The sequence below is a fragment of the Oryctolagus cuniculus genome, chromosome 11 (assembly GCF_051225735.1).
Source record: "Oryctolagus cuniculus isolate XC-2025 breed Fujian yellow rabbit chromosome 11, ASM5122573v1, whole genome shotgun sequence".
In the NCBI taxonomy this organism is placed as follows: domain Eukaryota; kingdom Metazoa; phylum Chordata; class Mammalia; order Lagomorpha; family Leporidae; genus Oryctolagus; species Oryctolagus cuniculus.
The window spans coordinates 123,232,192-123,249,384 of record NC_142877.1 but is presented as its reverse complement, the minus strand read 5'-3'; the positions used below and the strand labels follow the sequence as shown (position 1 = coordinate 123,249,384).

The 17,193-nt window shown below is 55.9% G+C and overlaps 1 protein-coding gene across 6 annotated transcripts in view; it reads right to left on the bottom strand.

Annotated features, from left to right (window-relative positions):
• Positions 1-17,193, bottom strand: part of MOV10L1 (Mov10 like RNA helicase 1) — a 70,171-nt gene that overhangs the window by 12,418 nt on the left and 40,560 nt on the right. For 4 of the 6 annotated variants that reach the window (XM_089307784.1, XM_002723229.6, XM_089307786.1 and 1 more), the window contains 9 exons: positions 13,394-13,452; positions 11,893-11,987; positions 9,093-9,246; positions 8,462-8,640; positions 7,746-7,892; positions 6,130-6,251; positions 4,526-4,625; positions 3,597-3,761; positions 1,462-1,635 (listed from right to left, as the gene is read on the bottom strand). In XM_089307784.1, coding sequence (XP_089163910.1) covers positions 1,462-1,635; positions 3,597-3,761; positions 4,526-4,625; positions 6,130-6,251; positions 7,746-7,892; positions 8,462-8,640; positions 9,093-9,246; positions 11,893-11,987; positions 13,394-13,452 — 1,195 coding nt within the window. The remainder of the gene's footprint in view (positions 1-1,461; positions 1,636-3,596; positions 3,762-4,525; positions 4,626-6,129; positions 6,252-7,745; positions 7,893-8,461; positions 8,641-9,092; positions 9,247-11,892; positions 11,988-13,393; positions 13,453-17,193) is intronic. The other 2 variants (XM_089307785.1, XM_008251458.5) reach the window with 1 other exon arrangement.

Below are 17,193 nucleotides of genomic sequence, written 5' to 3'. Positions count from 1 at the left end.
CAGGTCTTGAACTGGCACCCACGTGGACGCTGGCATTGCAGGCGGTGGCTTTAGCCTGCCGAGTCACAGCACCGGCCCCAACTCTGTTCCAGAGCGAGTTTCCACGCCCAGGTGACCTAGACTCAGCCTGCACTGCTCAGGCAGGAACTTGGGGGGCACCGGCCCCCGCCTGGGGGAGCCCCCATCTTGTTTCGCACGCTGCAGCCGCCCCTGCATGGCTCAGGGGCTTCCTCCAGATGCAGCCGCCCCTGCATGGCTCAGGGGCTTCCTCCAGATGCAGCAGAGGGACTCCCTCCAGCACAACCTCTGGTTTCTAAGGAGCGATAAAGCTTCAGGAACAGCTGGATCCAGGTCCTGTTTGTGATTTGAGAGGCAGAGAGGGAGTGGGGGAGCGAGTGGGCGAGTGCACAAGCACACTGGCCACTCTTCAGACGCCCACAGGAGCTGGGCCACAGGAACTAGAAACGGGCTCAATCCAGGGCTCCCTGTGGTGGCAGGAGCCTGTCCCCTGCTGCCTTCTGGGTCTGCACTGGCAGGAAGCTGGAGCCAAGAACTGCACTGGGACTTGAACCCAGGACTTGTGCTGTGCGATGCAGGTGTTCTAGCCACCAGGTTACATGCTTGTCTCATCTGCTTCTGAGGATGGCAAAACCAGGCAGGCAGTGGGGACCTGCATTCCTGGGGGCAGAAATGCACCTCAAGGCTCCAGTGTGTTGGCCAACCAGTGAAGACGGCCCCCCGGGCACCCTTCTTGAGGTGCCGCTTCTCTTGGGAGCCCCTCCTACCCTTGGTGGGGGTGAGTTCACTCTGGACAGACCCCTAATGGATGTTCCCCCCGTGGAGTTCAGTGAGAAGCCGAGTGTGGGCAGGCAGCTATGTGAGCTGTGTCCGCGATTGTGCAACTGGAGGTGGCGCTGCAGGCAGAAGGGGGTGCCTGACACCAGCTCCTTGTCTCTTAGGGGTTGATACAAAACTTAACCTCTGCTGCTTTCAACCAAGTTCCAAACGCAAGTCACCTGAGTTCTGGGCCACTGAGCCCTGGCTCCACCTCTCCTGAGGCCACGGCGAGGGGCCGCTCTAGCCTGCTGCTGCCCCTCACGTCCCAGGGGCTGCTCAGGCCTGTGGCGACCCCACACGGGGTTCTCACGTGACTGGGCTCCTTGAGCAAATGACCTGCACTGTCCCAGCTCTCCTGCCTCTGAGTGCTGCTTGGAGCTCCTCCCCAGCTCAGGGAGCCCAGCACCCATCTGCTGTCCTGCGGCCACCCCCGTGTGGCTCTCTCTGGGCACAGTTTGTCTGACAGGAGAGGTCAGTGCTCAGACTTGAGGGTCAACAGCCCCTTGTCAGTGCCTCTTAGCCCTCAGAGACCAGCACTGAGCCTGCCCCGGCACACACTGGGACAGTCGAAGCTCGGGCCCTTGCCCACACAGCGAGTCCCGAGCGGCTGTGCACACCGCTTACCCGCACGCCGTGGAAGATGAGAGGGAAGCCTTTCTTTGGCAGTTTCTCCCAGCCCAGCAGAGAGGTCACCACTGCGGGGTCAGCACAGACTTCGAGCTCCTTGTGGTAGAAGAGCCGGGACGGCAGCGCCAGCAGGGCCGAGTGGGATCTGTAGTTCTTCACCAGCTTCGTCACCTGTGCGGAGGAGGCGGCCACAGATGTTGGCAACTCGAACAGGCCTGGCCACAGGGAGAGGGTGTGTGGGAACCCTGCCAGTGTCCACTCCACGGGGCAGCCCTGCTGCTGCTGTCCCCTGCCCTCAAAGCCAGCCCCCCGGAAAGCTGTTGAACCAAGGGTCCATCTTCAGAGACAAGAAAGGCCCTCCTGCCCCTCCCGGGTCTGGATGCAGCCGAGTCTCTCAAAGGAGGCAGGTGGCCCCTGCCACACAGAACCTGGCCGCCAGGCGAGGGGCTGGCACGGACACCCGGACATCCGTTACAGGCCCCAGGCTTTTCTCTGGACCCAGTCTCGCAACTCCAGCCTGCACACGAAGCCCTGTCTTGCTCAGCTGTAGTACAGCCACATACCAGGACAATGGACAGGCTGGGGACCATGACAACCCCGTGGCGTGAGGCATTCACTCGCAGAGTTCTTCCTTCGTCCCATTGGCCCTGCTACTTCTTTTTTAAAATATTTACTTGAAAATCAGAGTTACAGAGAAGAGAGATTGATCCTCCATGCACTGGTTCATTTCCCAGATGGCTCAAGGGCCAGCGCTGAACACCAAAGCCAGGAGTTCCATCCAGGCCTCCCGCATGGGAGGAGGGAGCCCAAACACTTGGGCCATCTTCTGCTGCTTCCCCAGACCATCAGCAGGGAGCTGGATCACAAGTGGAGCAGCCAGGGCATGAACGAGCACGTACTTAGGACGCTGGTGTCACAGCCGGTGGCTTTACCTGCTGCACCACAATGCCAGCCCCTGGCCCGGTGACTCCCGACTCAGGGGAACAAGCTTCAGTTCACAAGTCAGCACGTGTCCAGCCTAAGACGCCAATCAAAACGCTGAGGCTGGCCGAGCATCCCGACAGCGTGCCTCACCTGGGCGTGCAGGTGATGGGAGGGGGAGGGGCACACTGCACCAGGGCTCACAGAGCTTGCAGGACAGGTGGGCCCTGCGGAATGTCCCCAGGGACGGCAGCAGCACGAGGGGCACAGGGGCACAGGCCATGAGCACAGGGCAGCTCCAGCAGGCAGCACGGAGCTCAGGTGCCCGCGCTGGGCCCAGCAGATGTCACAGCCGCCGTCTCGTCCTGGGGTGGCAGCAGGGGCCCCCTGAGCCTGCCGATGGACCACGTCGCTCGGACAGCAGGCGTCTCTCTTGGGGGTGGCCCTCACAGGGTCTTCCTCACCTCGAGACAGCCTACCCCTCCACAAAGCCTGGGCTCCACCCCTGCCCCTCAGGACTTTCAGCGGGGGGAGGGCTCCACTGCCCACAGCAGCAGCAGGCTCCAAGTGGACCTGTCCGTCGTCGGCCGCCCCTCCCGTCTCCAGTGATGCTGGCCACGAGCCCACGTGGACATCGGCTTTGCTTCTAGATGCGAGTTCAGAGAACGCTGCTTGGCTCCCTGTGACCGCCGGACTCTGCACACCCAACGTTCGTGAGTGCAGCGTGCTGGGGCTGCTGGGGACTCGGGGTGAGGCAGCGGGCAGCAGGCGAGCCAGGAGCTGCAGGATGTGCGCTGCAGGTCAGGAGACCACTGGGACCCTCCTGACAGCCTCTCTCCGGCAGGCCTTCTCTTTTAGGAAAGATTACAAAGGTGACTCCCTGCTTTTCTCAGCAGCACCTCAGACAGCTGGAAGCCTGCCCAGTCAGCAGCCCTGAGCAGTGACAGGGGGCGGTGGTTCGTGTGTGGCGCAGGGGACCCAGAGCGGCACACCCTCCCCGAGGAGCCCTTGCACAGGGCACAGTGCGCCAACACGAACAAGCCTGAAGGGGCCAGGTGATTCTGCTGCAGGTAGGAAAATCCTCACTTGTCTTCTCTAGGCCCAGGACACGACTCGGTAGACAAGGAGGGCAGGGGAGCCCCGAGCTGTGCGGCAGCAGCTGACCTGCGCCTGGCGGCCTGCACCCGGCACCACCTGTGCTGGGAACTTACCAACAAGGGGTTGTATGCACCACATGCACCGAAAGCGTTCTCATCCCTCAGGTATGCTGGCCGGGACATGAGCCTTTCCAACATGGACACGTTCAGCCCGTAGGCCATGGCCAGCCGGGACTTGATGACTGGGCCGAGCTGCATGGGGTCCCCGGCAAGCACGATCTGCAGCACAAAAGGGGACTCAGCAGGTGACGGGCAGGGCAGCCTCCCGCCTCCCACCCACCCAGGGCAGCCGGGGAGCGCTGGCGGTCACACAGGCAGCAGGGCCCCTGGGGTCACTCTGGCTGCTGGGGTCAGGAGGGCGTGGCTGGGCAGCCTGATGGCAGCCACGGAGGTGGGGAAGAACCGCACAGGCCTGAGACACGAGCCCCTTCGTGAGCTGCCTCCACGTGCCCCTCCCGGCCCAAGCTGCAGCTGGCTCTCTCCCCTAAACTTGCAGAGCTGCGTGAGCTCCAGCCGCGAGACCGGTCTCCCAGTTCCTGCTGTGCCTGGCCCTGGCAGAGGCCCCTCCCCCGGCCTTTCTCCCGGATGCTCCATCCAGGTACAAGGCCCAGCCATGCTGACCATCTCCGAGGCCACAGGCTTCAACCACCTCCGTGTCCGACAGGTCTGAACCTTTTACCACCTGTCTACGCCCCTGGGCATGTGGGAGCTCACAGAGAGCCGGGACCCCAGTTCCTGACCCCACCGCTGCGTCCCCACTGCCCAGGATGGTCCCGCCTTCCGAGTGAGCAGGAGTGAGTGCGACAGAGCGGCCTGCCTCCTCCTGGTCCAGAGGAAGGAGATCTGTGACTGCACCACAGCCCACCACTGCCAGCAACATCAGGTCCTGGGCACTGTCCTGACCCCTGTAAGGCTGTGGCTGCCCCCCAAGGACCAAGGCCCCAGCACTGTGGGAAACGGCATGCATGGCACACAGTCCTCACCTGACCACTGACGTCTGAGACCAGCCCCAAGGGGATGAGGCATTCCGGCTCGCTCGCCTGCCCAGCCTCGTCCACAAAGACGTGGGTAAAATGTCCAATTCTAGGGTCAAAAGATGACTTCAGTGGTAATTTCTGCCAAACTGTCTTATAACTGGTGCCAACAACATGGGCAAAGTCACGTTCAATACCGTGGGGTCACAGCGGGGCCACCGTACAGATGCTGGATGATGCGCACTCCCACGAACTTCCTGAGGCCTCCACAAACACGTGGATTTCAACAAGCAAACCTACTCTGAATGGCATTTCCCACACACTGCATGAAGTACTTTTGTGTTTGCTTAAATATTCACATCTAGGCTGGGCATTTGGCCTAGTCACCAAGGCAGCCACATGTCGGAGTGCCTGGTTTGATGCCGATCTGGCTGCTCGCTCCGGCCGCCCGCTAGCGCAGGCCGATGCTCGAGCGGCTGCATGCCTGCCACTCACTCGGGACCTGGCCTGGTTCCGGACTCCCGGCTTCAGCAGCTCTGGCCTCTGCAGGCATCTGGGGAGTGAGCAGCAGACAGGCGCTCTCACACTAATTTTTAAATTCTTCCCTTAAGAAAAAAATGGGAAGGAACAAGGGGTGAGGCTGGGTGTGGGCAAAGCACGGGATGTCCCCGTGGCAACTAAGGGCACTGCACAGCCATGACGGCAGGCCCGTGGCTACTTCTCCGTGGGCCTCTGTTCCCCACGTGACAGGCAGGGCCAGTCAGGTGCTGCAGTCGGCACAGGCTGCTCCTCCATCTGCTCCTTTCCTCCGACTTCTGCTCCCCAGCTGCTCTCAGTGGGGGCACTGCCCAGCCTTCCAAGCCAACAGACCAAGGCCTGAGTTGAAGAGGACGTCGGGCCAGCCTCTGTATGGACCCTCACTATAGCCAGCTGCTAGGCCCGAGGAAACAAGCTGGGGGCAGAAGACCCCTGCGGCTCAGAGTCAGGGCTGGCAGGACAGGCCCCAACACTGGACAGAGTTTATGCCCACAGCCCCGGATGCCCCACTGTGGGCGGACGAGGCCCGGATCTGCAGATCTCAAGCTCCGGCCTCCTGCAGCGATGCCCAGCCCACGGAAGACGAGGACATTGTGACATCGCCCCCGTCACGACTCAGTCTCAGCTGACACAGCACACGATGCACCCTCCCGAGGTGTGCCTGTCTTCACCCCGAGCCCACCGCAGCTGTTACGGCTGCTTCCCCGCACGACACCGCTCTCTGCACCTCCCAAGCATCCCCAGCCTCAGGACCCCAGTGGTCCTCAAAGGGCTGTTCCAACCAGGGACTCCCAATCCAGCTCCTGCACAGACGGCCACCTGGGAGAGCTGTCACGGGGCTGACCTGGCAGAGCCCAGCAGTTCCCCTGCAGGACCGCCCAGTGCCCCTTGAAGCTCCACCCCCTCTTCTCAAAAGCCTTTCAGGGCTCCTGCTGAACCGGGGCTCGGCCGCTGGGCCTGGGCCTCCAGTGCCAGCTCCGCCTCCCCTGCCCTCCTCGTCATCCGGCTCTGGCTCTGCGGAGGCCTCTGTGTGCTGGCCATCCTGCAGGTCCCCGGCCGTGCCTCTGCGCGCTCACCTCACGCCTATCTGGTAGAAGAGGCCAGCACTGCTGCAGGTGGTGATGATGACCCTGAAGCGCGAGGCTTTCCAGATGTCTTCCCCGTCCTTGCAGTAGGGCTTGATGGCGTCGAGGATCGTCTGCGGGCGTGGGGGGAGGTAACCTCAGGTTTCAAAGCAGTGAGCATTTATTTTAATGGGACAGAATCAGAAGTTTGACAGGAATCCTAACACAACCTTGCCTCAATGCCACCCTTTAGTCGGGACTAAGTACCCATCTAAGATTGTTCTAAGGGGCCAGCGCTGTGGCATAGCGGGTAAAGCTGCTGCCTGCAGTGCCGGCATCCCATGTGGACACTGGTTCAAGTCCTGGCTGCTCCACTTACAATCCAGCTCTCTGCTGTGGCCTGGGAAAGCAGAAGATGCCCAAGTGCTTGGACCCCTGAACCCACGTGGGAGACCTGGAGGAAGCTCCTGGCTCCTGGCTTCAGATCGGCCCAGCTCCGGCCGTTGCAGCCAACTGTAGAATGAACCAGCGGATGGAAGATCCCTCTTTCTCTCTCTCTGTAACTCTGCCTTTCAAATAATAAATAAATCTTAAAAAATAAGATTGTTTTAAAACACTGTATATTTTCATTAACATTCAGCCCATGTTGTGTAGGTTCTAGGCCACAAATATGATCCTGTAGCTCCTTCCCCCAAAAACAATTTCATACATTTTCTGGGTTTCATTCCTTTTTCCCAGCAATCTTCAACCTATAAACAAATCAAAAACTTACAATTTTCCTAACCAGTTATTAATAATCAAATGAATAAAACAAAACTAAAAAGAAATAATACATTTGAACAGCAAACAAAAGAGGAACATGAGAATTATTTTTTAAGATTTATTTATTTGAAAGATTTACAGAAATAGGAAGAGACAGAAAGCTTCCACCCACTGGTTCAAACCCCAGCTGGCTGCAGCAGCCGGAGCTGAGCTGATCTGAAGCCAGGAGCTGCTTCCGGGTCTCCCACGTGGGTGCAGGGGCCCAAGCACTTGGGCCATCCTCTGCTGCTTTCCCAGGCCATTAGCAGGGAGCTGGATTGGAAGTGGAACAGCCAGCACTTGAACCGACACCCATATGGGATGCTGACATTGCAGGCTAGGGTTTTAACCCAGTGAGCCAGTGTCGACCCCGGAACATGAGAACTTAACAAAGCTACAAACACACAACAGGACTAACTTCACAGACTGCAAATGAGAAACTAATGAAATATTCAGGAAAACAATTCCCCCACCAGGGCTGTCACTTGGCACGGCAGCCAAGGTGCTGCCTGGGAGGTCAGGGTGTCCAGCTTGGAGCCCAGCTCTATTGATTCCAGTGTCCTGCTAACACACACCCAGAGAGGCAGCAGGTGATGGCTCAAGTACTCTGATCTGACATCCCCATGGGAGACGCAGACAGAGTTCTGGGCTCCCGGCTTCGGCCTGGCTCAGCCCTGTGTTCGCATTTGGAGAGTGAATCAGCCTCTCTCTTTCTCTGCTCCTTCTCTGACTCTCCACCATAAATAAGAGTAATGAATAACAATTAAAACAAAGCACCCCACCACTCAACAGCAAGTTCAGAGGCACAGCAGCTTCCTGACACTCACCTCCTCGAACCTGCAGGTGGCATTCACCCTCACCATGGCTGCGGGCCGCAGCACCTTGCTCTCATGCAGCCGCAAACACACGAGGTCCGCGGCACTGTTGGAGGGCGCGCACACCAGAATCCGACTGTCCGCCAGAGCACGATGCACCTTCGTCAAGGACAGAGACCAGGGTCATGGAGAGCAGCCCTGCCCTGTGAAGGCTCGGCGACCACAGCTCAGCCACAGGGAGGGTGCTGCGGGTGGGTGTGGGGCGGGGTCCTCTGCACTATCCAAGACTCCGACCACCTCGCGAGGCACACTTCCTACTTGAGCCTGCACTCAGCGCTCGTGCAGGGACAGCACTCAGCACCTGCTTGCTGACCTGTAGCCTGCATGCCTAGGACGACTGGTAACAGCGCTGTCTTGATTTAATTAAATATAAGCGCAGATGCCAGAGACGTGTGCAGGACAGTGGCTTCAGTTGCTGGAGAGGCAGCAACATCTCATGATGTGACTGAAATTTAAATAGTGGATTTGAAATTTACCATTTCTGCAATGGAGAGTTTGCGTCTAAACCTGTAAAATAAGCTTTTGAAATGCTACAAATTCACACTGCAAACTTGGCTTAATATCCTGGAACAACTGGACTACTCAGCCCTTCACAACTTTCTGACTACGAAGTCTGCCTGTGAGGACGGGGACACCGGAGCACCGCGTCCAGGGCTCACGGCCCTCACCTGTAACACAGCCTCGATGATCGTCACCGTCTTCCCAGTGCCAGGAGGGCCAAAGAGAATATACGGGAGTGGGCGGCAGTCCCCACTCAGAATTCTTCGAACCGCGAGCTGCTGGTTCTCATTGAGCACGGGGTTGAAAAATTCCGTGTCTTTTGCTTTGGGAATCTCAGTTTCGTCGACTGCATTTAAAAGAGAAAAACAAGATTCAGTCAGAGGTCAGGAAGCCTCCTCCTAGGTCGGGCAGCACTCAGCTGTCCGAGTGCAGGCCAGGCCACATCCAGCCCTGCAGGGTGCCCCCCAGGACAGAGTATCACACGCTGCCTGTGATCCCCTGTGCTCCACTGATGGGTCAGGCAAACTCCCTCAGCTCTGTGAGGGCAGAGACAGGCCTTTCCATCCACGCTGTGCTCTGCTCGGGCAGTGCCAGCTAAAACAGTGGCGGCAGGATTCGAAAGCATCTCACGAGGTCGGGGCAGGTGCAATCCACAGGCTGAGAGCCTCTTGCACGAACCTAACCGAGAGCGCTGCCTCCTCCTTGTGCTCCTTCTGTAAGAGGTGGGTTTCCCAGGGCGCTGCTTTCCTGGCTAAACCCTTCAGGCCAAGCTCCTCGGAGCCCTTCCCAGGCACGTACCTGCGTCATGCGTCTCTGCAGCCCCTGGCTGGTTCTCGGTGCCCACAGGCCTCTCCTTTGCTGCAGGCTTAGTTTGGTCCTTCGTGGTTTTACTATCCTGGAAATTTCCATACAGCAAAGTGGTGACAAAGCCCAGTTCTGTGTTCACACCGGCCTAGGTTAAAGAGCAAACAGCTCGCCCGACACAGGTGCCTGGCAGGAAGCTGCTAAAAAGGTTCAGGCTTCACTTCTAAACCACAGCTTCATAACGTTTAATGATATTCAGTAAACACAGCTTAATAATCTTTGTCCTTTTAAAATAAAACTGAGGACTTGAATCTAAAAATAAATAAATTTTGTGACATTTAATAAACCAAAACAAAGGACTAAGGATTATCTAATATACATTATTCCTGCTTCCGTGGCTGGCTTGTGTGTGAGCCTGGGGGGAGGTTAAGGCACAGCCCACACCATGTTCTCCTGGGAGGGCCTCTGGGGGCCATGCTCTTGCAGACCCCCTCCCCACAGATGGGCACAGGGCCTTGGGATCCTGCACAGGACAGGTTCAGTGTGTTTCAATGCACACAGAATTTGTCCTGAATCTATGATACTGTGTTTCAGTTGCTCCATTAGAAACAATTCCATAACTCAGTGTTTTTTTAAGCTTTATCTTATTTATCTGAAAGGTAGAGTTACAGAGAGAGAAAGAGAGAGGGAAAGAAATAGAGACAGAGGTCTGGCGCTGTGGTGCAGCAGGTGAAGCCGCCGCCTGCAGTGCTGGTATCCCATATGGGTGCTGGTTCAAGTCCCAGCTGCTCCACTTCCAATCCAGCTCTCTGCTGTGGCCTGGGAAAGCAGTGGAAGATGGCCCAAGTGCTTGGGCCCTGCACCCGTGTGGGAGATCCAGAAGAAGCTCCTGGCTTTAGAGTGGCTCAGCTCCAGCTGTTGCGGCCAACTGTGGAGTGCACCAGTGGATGGAAGACCTCTCTCTTTCTCTCTGCTTCTCCTTCTCTGTGTAACTCTTTCACATAAATAAATAAATCTATTAAATAAAAAAAAAAAAAGAAAGAGAGAGAGGGAGATCTTTCAATCACTGGTTCACTCCTCAAATGGCTGCAACAGCTGGGGCTGGGCCAGGCCAAAGCCAGGAGCCAGGAGCTTTATCCAGGTCTCCCACATGGGTGCAGGAGCCCAAACACTTGGGCTGTCTTCCACTGCTTTCCCAGGAGCATTAGCAGGGAGCTGGATGGGAAATGGAGCAGCCAGGTCTCCACCTGGTGCCCACATGGGATGCTGGCGCTGCAGGTGGTGGCTTTACACATTAAGCCACAGCACCAACCCCCATAATTCACAGTTTTGCACATACACAGTTAAGTCCAAAAGTCTGTGGAAAGTGGAATTAAAAAGTAAATTTTGGTGCAAAAAAATTTGAAATCCATGAATATGAGGAGAGTCTGTGAAAAAGTTCATGGAAAATGCATGTTATGAAACTGCAAAGATTTCAACTTTTTTTTTGCATCAAAATAAACATATTTTTAAATTTCATTCCTGGGGCAGCGCCGTGGCTCACTTGATTAATCCTCCGCCTGCAGCACTGGCATCCTATATGGGCGCTGGGTTCTAGTCCCGGTTGCTCCTCTTCCAGTCCAGCTCTCTGCTGTGGCCCGGGAGGGCAGTGGAGGATGGCCCAAGTCCTTGGGCCCCTGCACCCACATGGGAGACCAGGAGGAAGCACCTGGCTCCTGGCTTCAGATCAGTGCAGCGCCAGCCGTAGCGACCGTTTGGGGAGCAAACCAATGGAAGGAAGACCTTTCTCTCTGTCTCTCTCACTCACTGTCTATAACTCTGTCAATTAAATAAAAAAAAATTCCATTCCTTCCTTTATTCTGTGGAAACAATTAAGTAATTGTACAAAGATCTGTGACAGTGCTCCACCTTGCAGTGCCTGGTCTGAGTCCTGACCCCTCTGCTTCCGATCCGCGTTCCTGTAACGTGCCCTCTGGGAGACCGGTCTCTGACGCCCATGTGGGAGGCCTGGACTGAGTTTCCCGGTCCTGGCTTCCACCCACCTCAGCAGTCCTGGCTGCTGTGGGCTTCTGGAGAGTCAACCAGCAGACGGAAGAGCTCTCCCGTGTCTCTCTCTCTCTCTCTCTCTCTCTCTATATATATATATATACACACACACACACACATACACAGTGAAACAGGAAAAAAAAAAAAAGACAAAGACAAATTCTACACACAGAATCACAGGCTGCAAGTCCCACTGTGGCATGGACAGCTGTCCTCACTACTAGGAACACAACGGTATCTCTAATCACTAATAAAACTAACAAAATATTCCACAGCAAGACCGGGAACCCAGGACAATATCCGGCAGGTGAGAGGCCTTCCGTTACTACTCAGGAAGCCACCGGGCGGTAGAAGTGAAAACCAGCGAGCGACGGTCCCGTGACCGTGCGTGCGCGCAGCCCTGCGGTGCGCGTGCCTGCAGATGTTTCCCACGCGTGCAGTCACGTGAACGTGCACGTCTGGGTGTGACGACAGCCATGCCATTTCCAGGGACCACTGGAGGATCGAACACTTGTATTTTGCTTTTCTCCACTTAATATACCACAGCCATCTCAGCCTCACATATAATTGCCGATAAACTTTACACTACATCTATTTTACGAATATTTTAGTTGTGTTTATTTTTCACAGATCAGGCGAACTACAGTGAACTACAGTCCTCATTACACCCCGGTCATCTGGGAGCTAATGTGTCCAGAGACGAAGTTACGGACTTTGCTTAGCATCGGCTCAGGCAGCGAGGCGTTACCTTGGAGGTGAACTGTCCATCCTCTCTGGCATCTTGGATGTGGTTCCACACTGTCACCTGGGGAGACTGTAAGATGATTTCTTCTGGGAACAGCACTTTGAGGACAAGAAGAGCAAGGGGGCAGCCATCAGTGAGGAGCTGAGGGCGTGAAGACGCCACACCTGTGCTGGCTGGGGTCACTCCTAAAGAGGTTCACACTCTGCTCCATTCCTTCCTGGAACTCCCACGCGGCTTCTAAACACAGTGCCACACTCCCACCGCACCTGCTCTGCGACACAGCCACGTCCTTCTGAGACAAAGCCAAATCCCAAGGGGAAAAGCAGAGCAAAGTGAATGACCTTCCAGTTATTTAAGTGGGATGTTTTCATAGAGGTGACATAGTAAGACATTAAGGGGCCAGCCTTGTGAACAGTGCGTTAAGCTACTGCCTGCGACACTAGCATTCCATACGAGCAGTTTGAGTTCTAGCTGCCCCATTTCTTTTTCTTTTCTTTTTTTTTTTTTTTTTAAGATTTATTTATTTATTCAAAAGGCAGAGGCAGAGGCAGAGGCAGAGAGAGAGGTCTTCCATCCACTGGTTCACTCCCCAAATGGCCCCAACTGCCAGAGCCACGCCAATCGGAAGCCAGGAGCCAGGAGCTTCTTCCAGGTCTCCCACATGGGTGCAGGGCCCAAGCACTTGGCCATCTTCCACTGCTTTCCCAGGACACAGAGGGCTGGACTGGAAGTGGAATAGGCAGAACTCGAACCGGTGCCCACGTGGGACGCCAGCACTGCAAGCGGCGGCTTTACCTGCTTCACCACAGCGCTGGCCCCGTGGCTCCTCCATTTCTGGTTCAGCTCCCTGCTAATGGCCCGGGAAGCAGCTGATGGCACAAGTGCTTAGGCCCTGCCACCCAAGTAGGAGACCCAGATGGATTTCCAGGCTCCTGGCTTTGGCCTGGCCCAGCCCCAGTTGTTGGGGCCATTTGGGGAGTGAACTAGCAGATGGAAGATCTTTCTGTAACTCTACCTTTCAAATCCATAAACAAATCTATTTTTAAGGAATTCTATGCGATGGAAGCACTAAAAAAATAAAAACATGGCTCTCACACAGTTTTGCTTCTAACATGAGACTGAAGAGACTACCTTACAGAGAACTCATAAAACACCCTAGGAAGACGTGACACAGCCGCTCTGCCACAACACACCCTAGGAAGACGTGACACAGCCGCTCTGCCACAACACACCCTAGGAAGACGTGACACAGCCGCTCTGCCACAACACACCCTAGGAAGACGTGACACAGCCGCTCTGCCACAACACACCCTAGGAAGACGTGACACAGCCGCTCTGCCACAACACACCCTAGGAAGACGTGACACAGCCGCTCTGCCACAACACACCCTAGGAAGACGTGACACAGCCGCTCTGCCACAACACACCCTAGGAAGACGTGACACAGCCGCTCTGCCACAACACACCCTAGGAAGACGTGACACAGCCGCTCTGCAAACAATACCTTTGACACCCAAGTGGACGACTTGCTCCAGAGCAAAGTGGCACCGTCTGCTCGTGGTCCTGCCGGGAAGAAGACAACACAGACACTAACCTTCAGTTTGCAACGGGCAGCCCGGCAGCCAACAGAATCTGCTTACACAGATGCTACAGCCTGAGCGTCTCCCTCACAACCCAGGTGGAACCGCACTGCGCTCCTCCAGCCCTGGGCGCGGGGACCCCCACAGGTCGTATGGCCCTAAGGGCACGGCTCCTGTGACTGCAGGTGAAGGCCAGCATCACCCGAGCGGGCTGGTGACGGTGGGGGGCTCTGTGCCACGTTGTGAGCAGCAACACGCTGCCCCGGCTCCGGCCTCCAGAACACGAAAACCACGCTTGTAAAGAAAGACCGCAGAGACGCAGGTCTCTCAAGGTCTCAGGGACATCGCCAGCAAGCGTGCAGCGCCAGGGGCTGTTATGCAGGCGTCTCTGTGGGACATCAGAGAAGCAGGAGTCCTCCACAAAGTTGTAAGTGGAAATGCCCTCGGTATCAGGCCACTTCTTTTCCGGGAATACTGCTGTTCTCACGCACAAAGAGGACAAGTGGAGAAAGTGAAAACAACGGTGAAGCACAGGGAAACTTGGTCCTACTTTGTCGACAGAAAAGTTAAGTATTGTTAAGGTCTCCTTTGAAACGCACTGACAACAAAGAGAACAAAAAGTCCACCTTCAATGACACAAGATCCCCAAACCCCAGAGCACACACAAGAAGAGAACCTGGCTCCAGCATACAGAGGCCCAGAGCCGATGCACACGTGCCTTCCCAGGGCAGCAGCCAGGTGCAGAGTTCTGGAAAACTCAGCCTTGGGGGCCCACAAGCTAGGGACACTCTCCCTGGATCATGGGGTGTGTGGTGCAGGACCACCTCCACCGGTGGAAGCCCGGGGGTGTGCACACCTTGGCGCGGCTCCTGAGGGGCTGCAGGGCATGGAGGCTGTGGGCTGCTCCTGACTCCGTCCTCTGCTAGTTAACTCCACTCACAGGAGACCAGCCAGAAGAGAACCACCCTAGGACTTAGCAAGATCCACTTGAAGAAGGACAAAAAGCTCAGAGCAGATCGGCGGGAGAGGAACACCCGAGGAAGCTGACCCGCAGCCTGCCTTCCCAGACCTCACTCCCCGACGGACAGCCAGCTGATGCCCTGCCACTTCTCCACGGTGGAGAGGGAAGGAAGGCTCTCAGGACCTTCTCCAAGCAACCGTGACAATGACTCCAGAAATGTGGCCAAGACAGAACCACACTTGCTGCAGACGCACAATGAAGACACCACAAGAATATCCCCCTTCCCCACTTCCTGCCTCCCACCAGAGATCTGCCCATGACCTCCTCTCTCCAGACACTTTGCAAAACAGCTTGCAAAACCAGATAAGCCAAAGGCCTCCAAGGCTTGTGGAAAGCCCCTGGAGCCAATTTCTCTCAGCAACCAGATAACAGCCCAGCTCTAGCGCCTTTGCACAGTCTATGAGCACAGACTGTAAGAACAGACTGTCAGCAGGATATGGAAGTCCTGGCTGCTCCACTTCCGATCCAGCTCCCTGCTAACCACCTGGGAAAGCAGCAGAGGATGGTCCAGGTCCTTGGGCCCCTACCACCTGTGGAGGAGACCCAGAAGAAGCTCTTGGCTCCTGGCTTCGGATTGGCTCTCTCTCTCTCTGTCTCTTTCTCTGTAACTTTTAAATAAATAAAATAAATCTTAAAAAAAAAAAAAAAAAAAAAAAGAACAGACTGTCACCACCTCTGCTTCGATAAAGCAACCCATCTCTATCAAGGTCGGTCTCCGTCTCCTTCTTCTGTCTCCTTTCTGGGGGCCACAAAAGGCCAGAACCCCGAGGTATTTAAACCTAACACACATCAACAGGCCAAGCACTAATTCACCCCCAAGCAGTGATGAAAGAGAATGAGCACAGTATTGGGTAATAAATTCCAGAAACACTTTAAGGAAGGAATTCATTAACATACAAACAACATTCTCACTTTTAGTATACAAGAAGGTTTGATATAGTTATTGCTACCGGTCACAGAGGGGAGGGTGGTTGCCGGAGCGAGTCTCGTGGGTTCTTTTCCTCAGCTAAAAGTATAGAAATAAAGAGCCGCGAAACAATTTGCCCAGAGGCAGAAGCTTTTATTTGATTGGCAGGTAACAGAGAGGAGAGCAGGCGGAGTGCCCGAGCAGACGCTGGCTCTGAGGAAGTGTCCCGGGTTTGTAAGGCATTGCTGTCTGCTCACTGGGTTATTCTGTGGGATGCCCACTGGACGGGGGGTGTTCACGTATGCATGTTGATTGGCTTGAGACTCAAGGAGATAGCGGGGTCTCCTGGAGACTCTCCTTAGGGGCTTAGCCCCCTCCTCTGCTAGCTCGGGTGGAAGACTGCAACGAACTTGAAGGTGTGGTTTAAAACCGCAAGGTCACACAAGATAGCCAAGATCTCCTGGAGCCGGGCCAGCTCTCCCCAGGGGCCCAGCCCCTCCCCTCCAGCTGTGGGTGAAAGCCTGCACCCACCCTGCAGGTAAGAGTTAGAGCTGCAAGGTCACACATGCAGCACAAGAAGCTGTTAGTGGCGAGATGCCGGTCGGCAGTCGCCAGCCTGCTTGGCGAGGACATTCTACCTGTGTCTGAGGGGCCCCCGGCCCCCGGCCCCCCAGCCGGCCTCAGTTTTCTCATTAAAACACTCCATCGAATGAACAGGTTGAGGAATAAAATGATGATCTGAAGAAATGCTCAAGAGTCAAATGAATAAGTACTCAAGAGCAAGGTCTTAAAACAGAACTCGATGAGTAATTCCTTATCATCGTTAGCACAAAGCACATCAGACACCAAGCGGCAAACACCAGACAGAGACACAAAGAAACCGAGAACTCCAGAGGACGAGTGCAGCACGGAGTGGGGCGTCCTCTGCGCCAGGCTCCGGCCCCCCTGGGCAGGCGGAGGCGCTGCCCGGGGCACAGAGCCGGCGCTTGCTGTGTCTGTGTCACTGCACCAGGAGGCGAAGGTGGGACGGGGACACTGGGAGCGGCCGGCTATAGTGAGGGGACACTTTCTTCAACAGGGTGATACTCATCCAGCACTCAACAGCTCACCCAGAGAAGTCTCAAGTCCATGACTTCAACTTCCTCCAAACGAAGGTGGACAAGCAGATGAGAGCCAAAGCACAGAAAACACGGAATAAACAGGAGAAAACCCTGGTGAGTGCCGGGGAGCTGCGGTGGGTGCGGCAAGGGAGGGCAGCAGGCGAGACTGAGGAGGGCGGGGACGAGTTGTGCGAGGCCGGGCCTGCACGCTGCGGGGGATGGGGTGGCGTCCTGACTCCACAACGCACAGGTCCCTTCAAAGGCACAGGCACAGGCACAGGCGCCCGAGCTCACTCAAGAAGAGGCCAATCACCACAAAGAAATGGGAATGCCCTCCGCCCCTCCTGGACTTTGGGGCTGATGTAATACCACACAACATGTGCTTTATAAAACACAAAAGGGGGGAATATTAGTAAAATGGTGTGGTTTTGTCTGTGGCATGATTTATGTCCCAGACACCGTCCTAGGCTCTAGCCCCTGCCGTCATTGCTGGAAGCCAGGTGACCAGATGGCCCAACCACAGGTGTCAGCTCCACCCCACCCTAATGGGATCTACTGCTTCTACTTCTCCCCCCCCCATAAAGGTGTAACAGGACCTGCTTCTCACACACGTGCTCTCCCCCCATAAAGGTATAACAGGACCTGCTTCTCACATACGTGCTCTCCCCCCCATAAAGGTGTAACAGGACCTGCTTC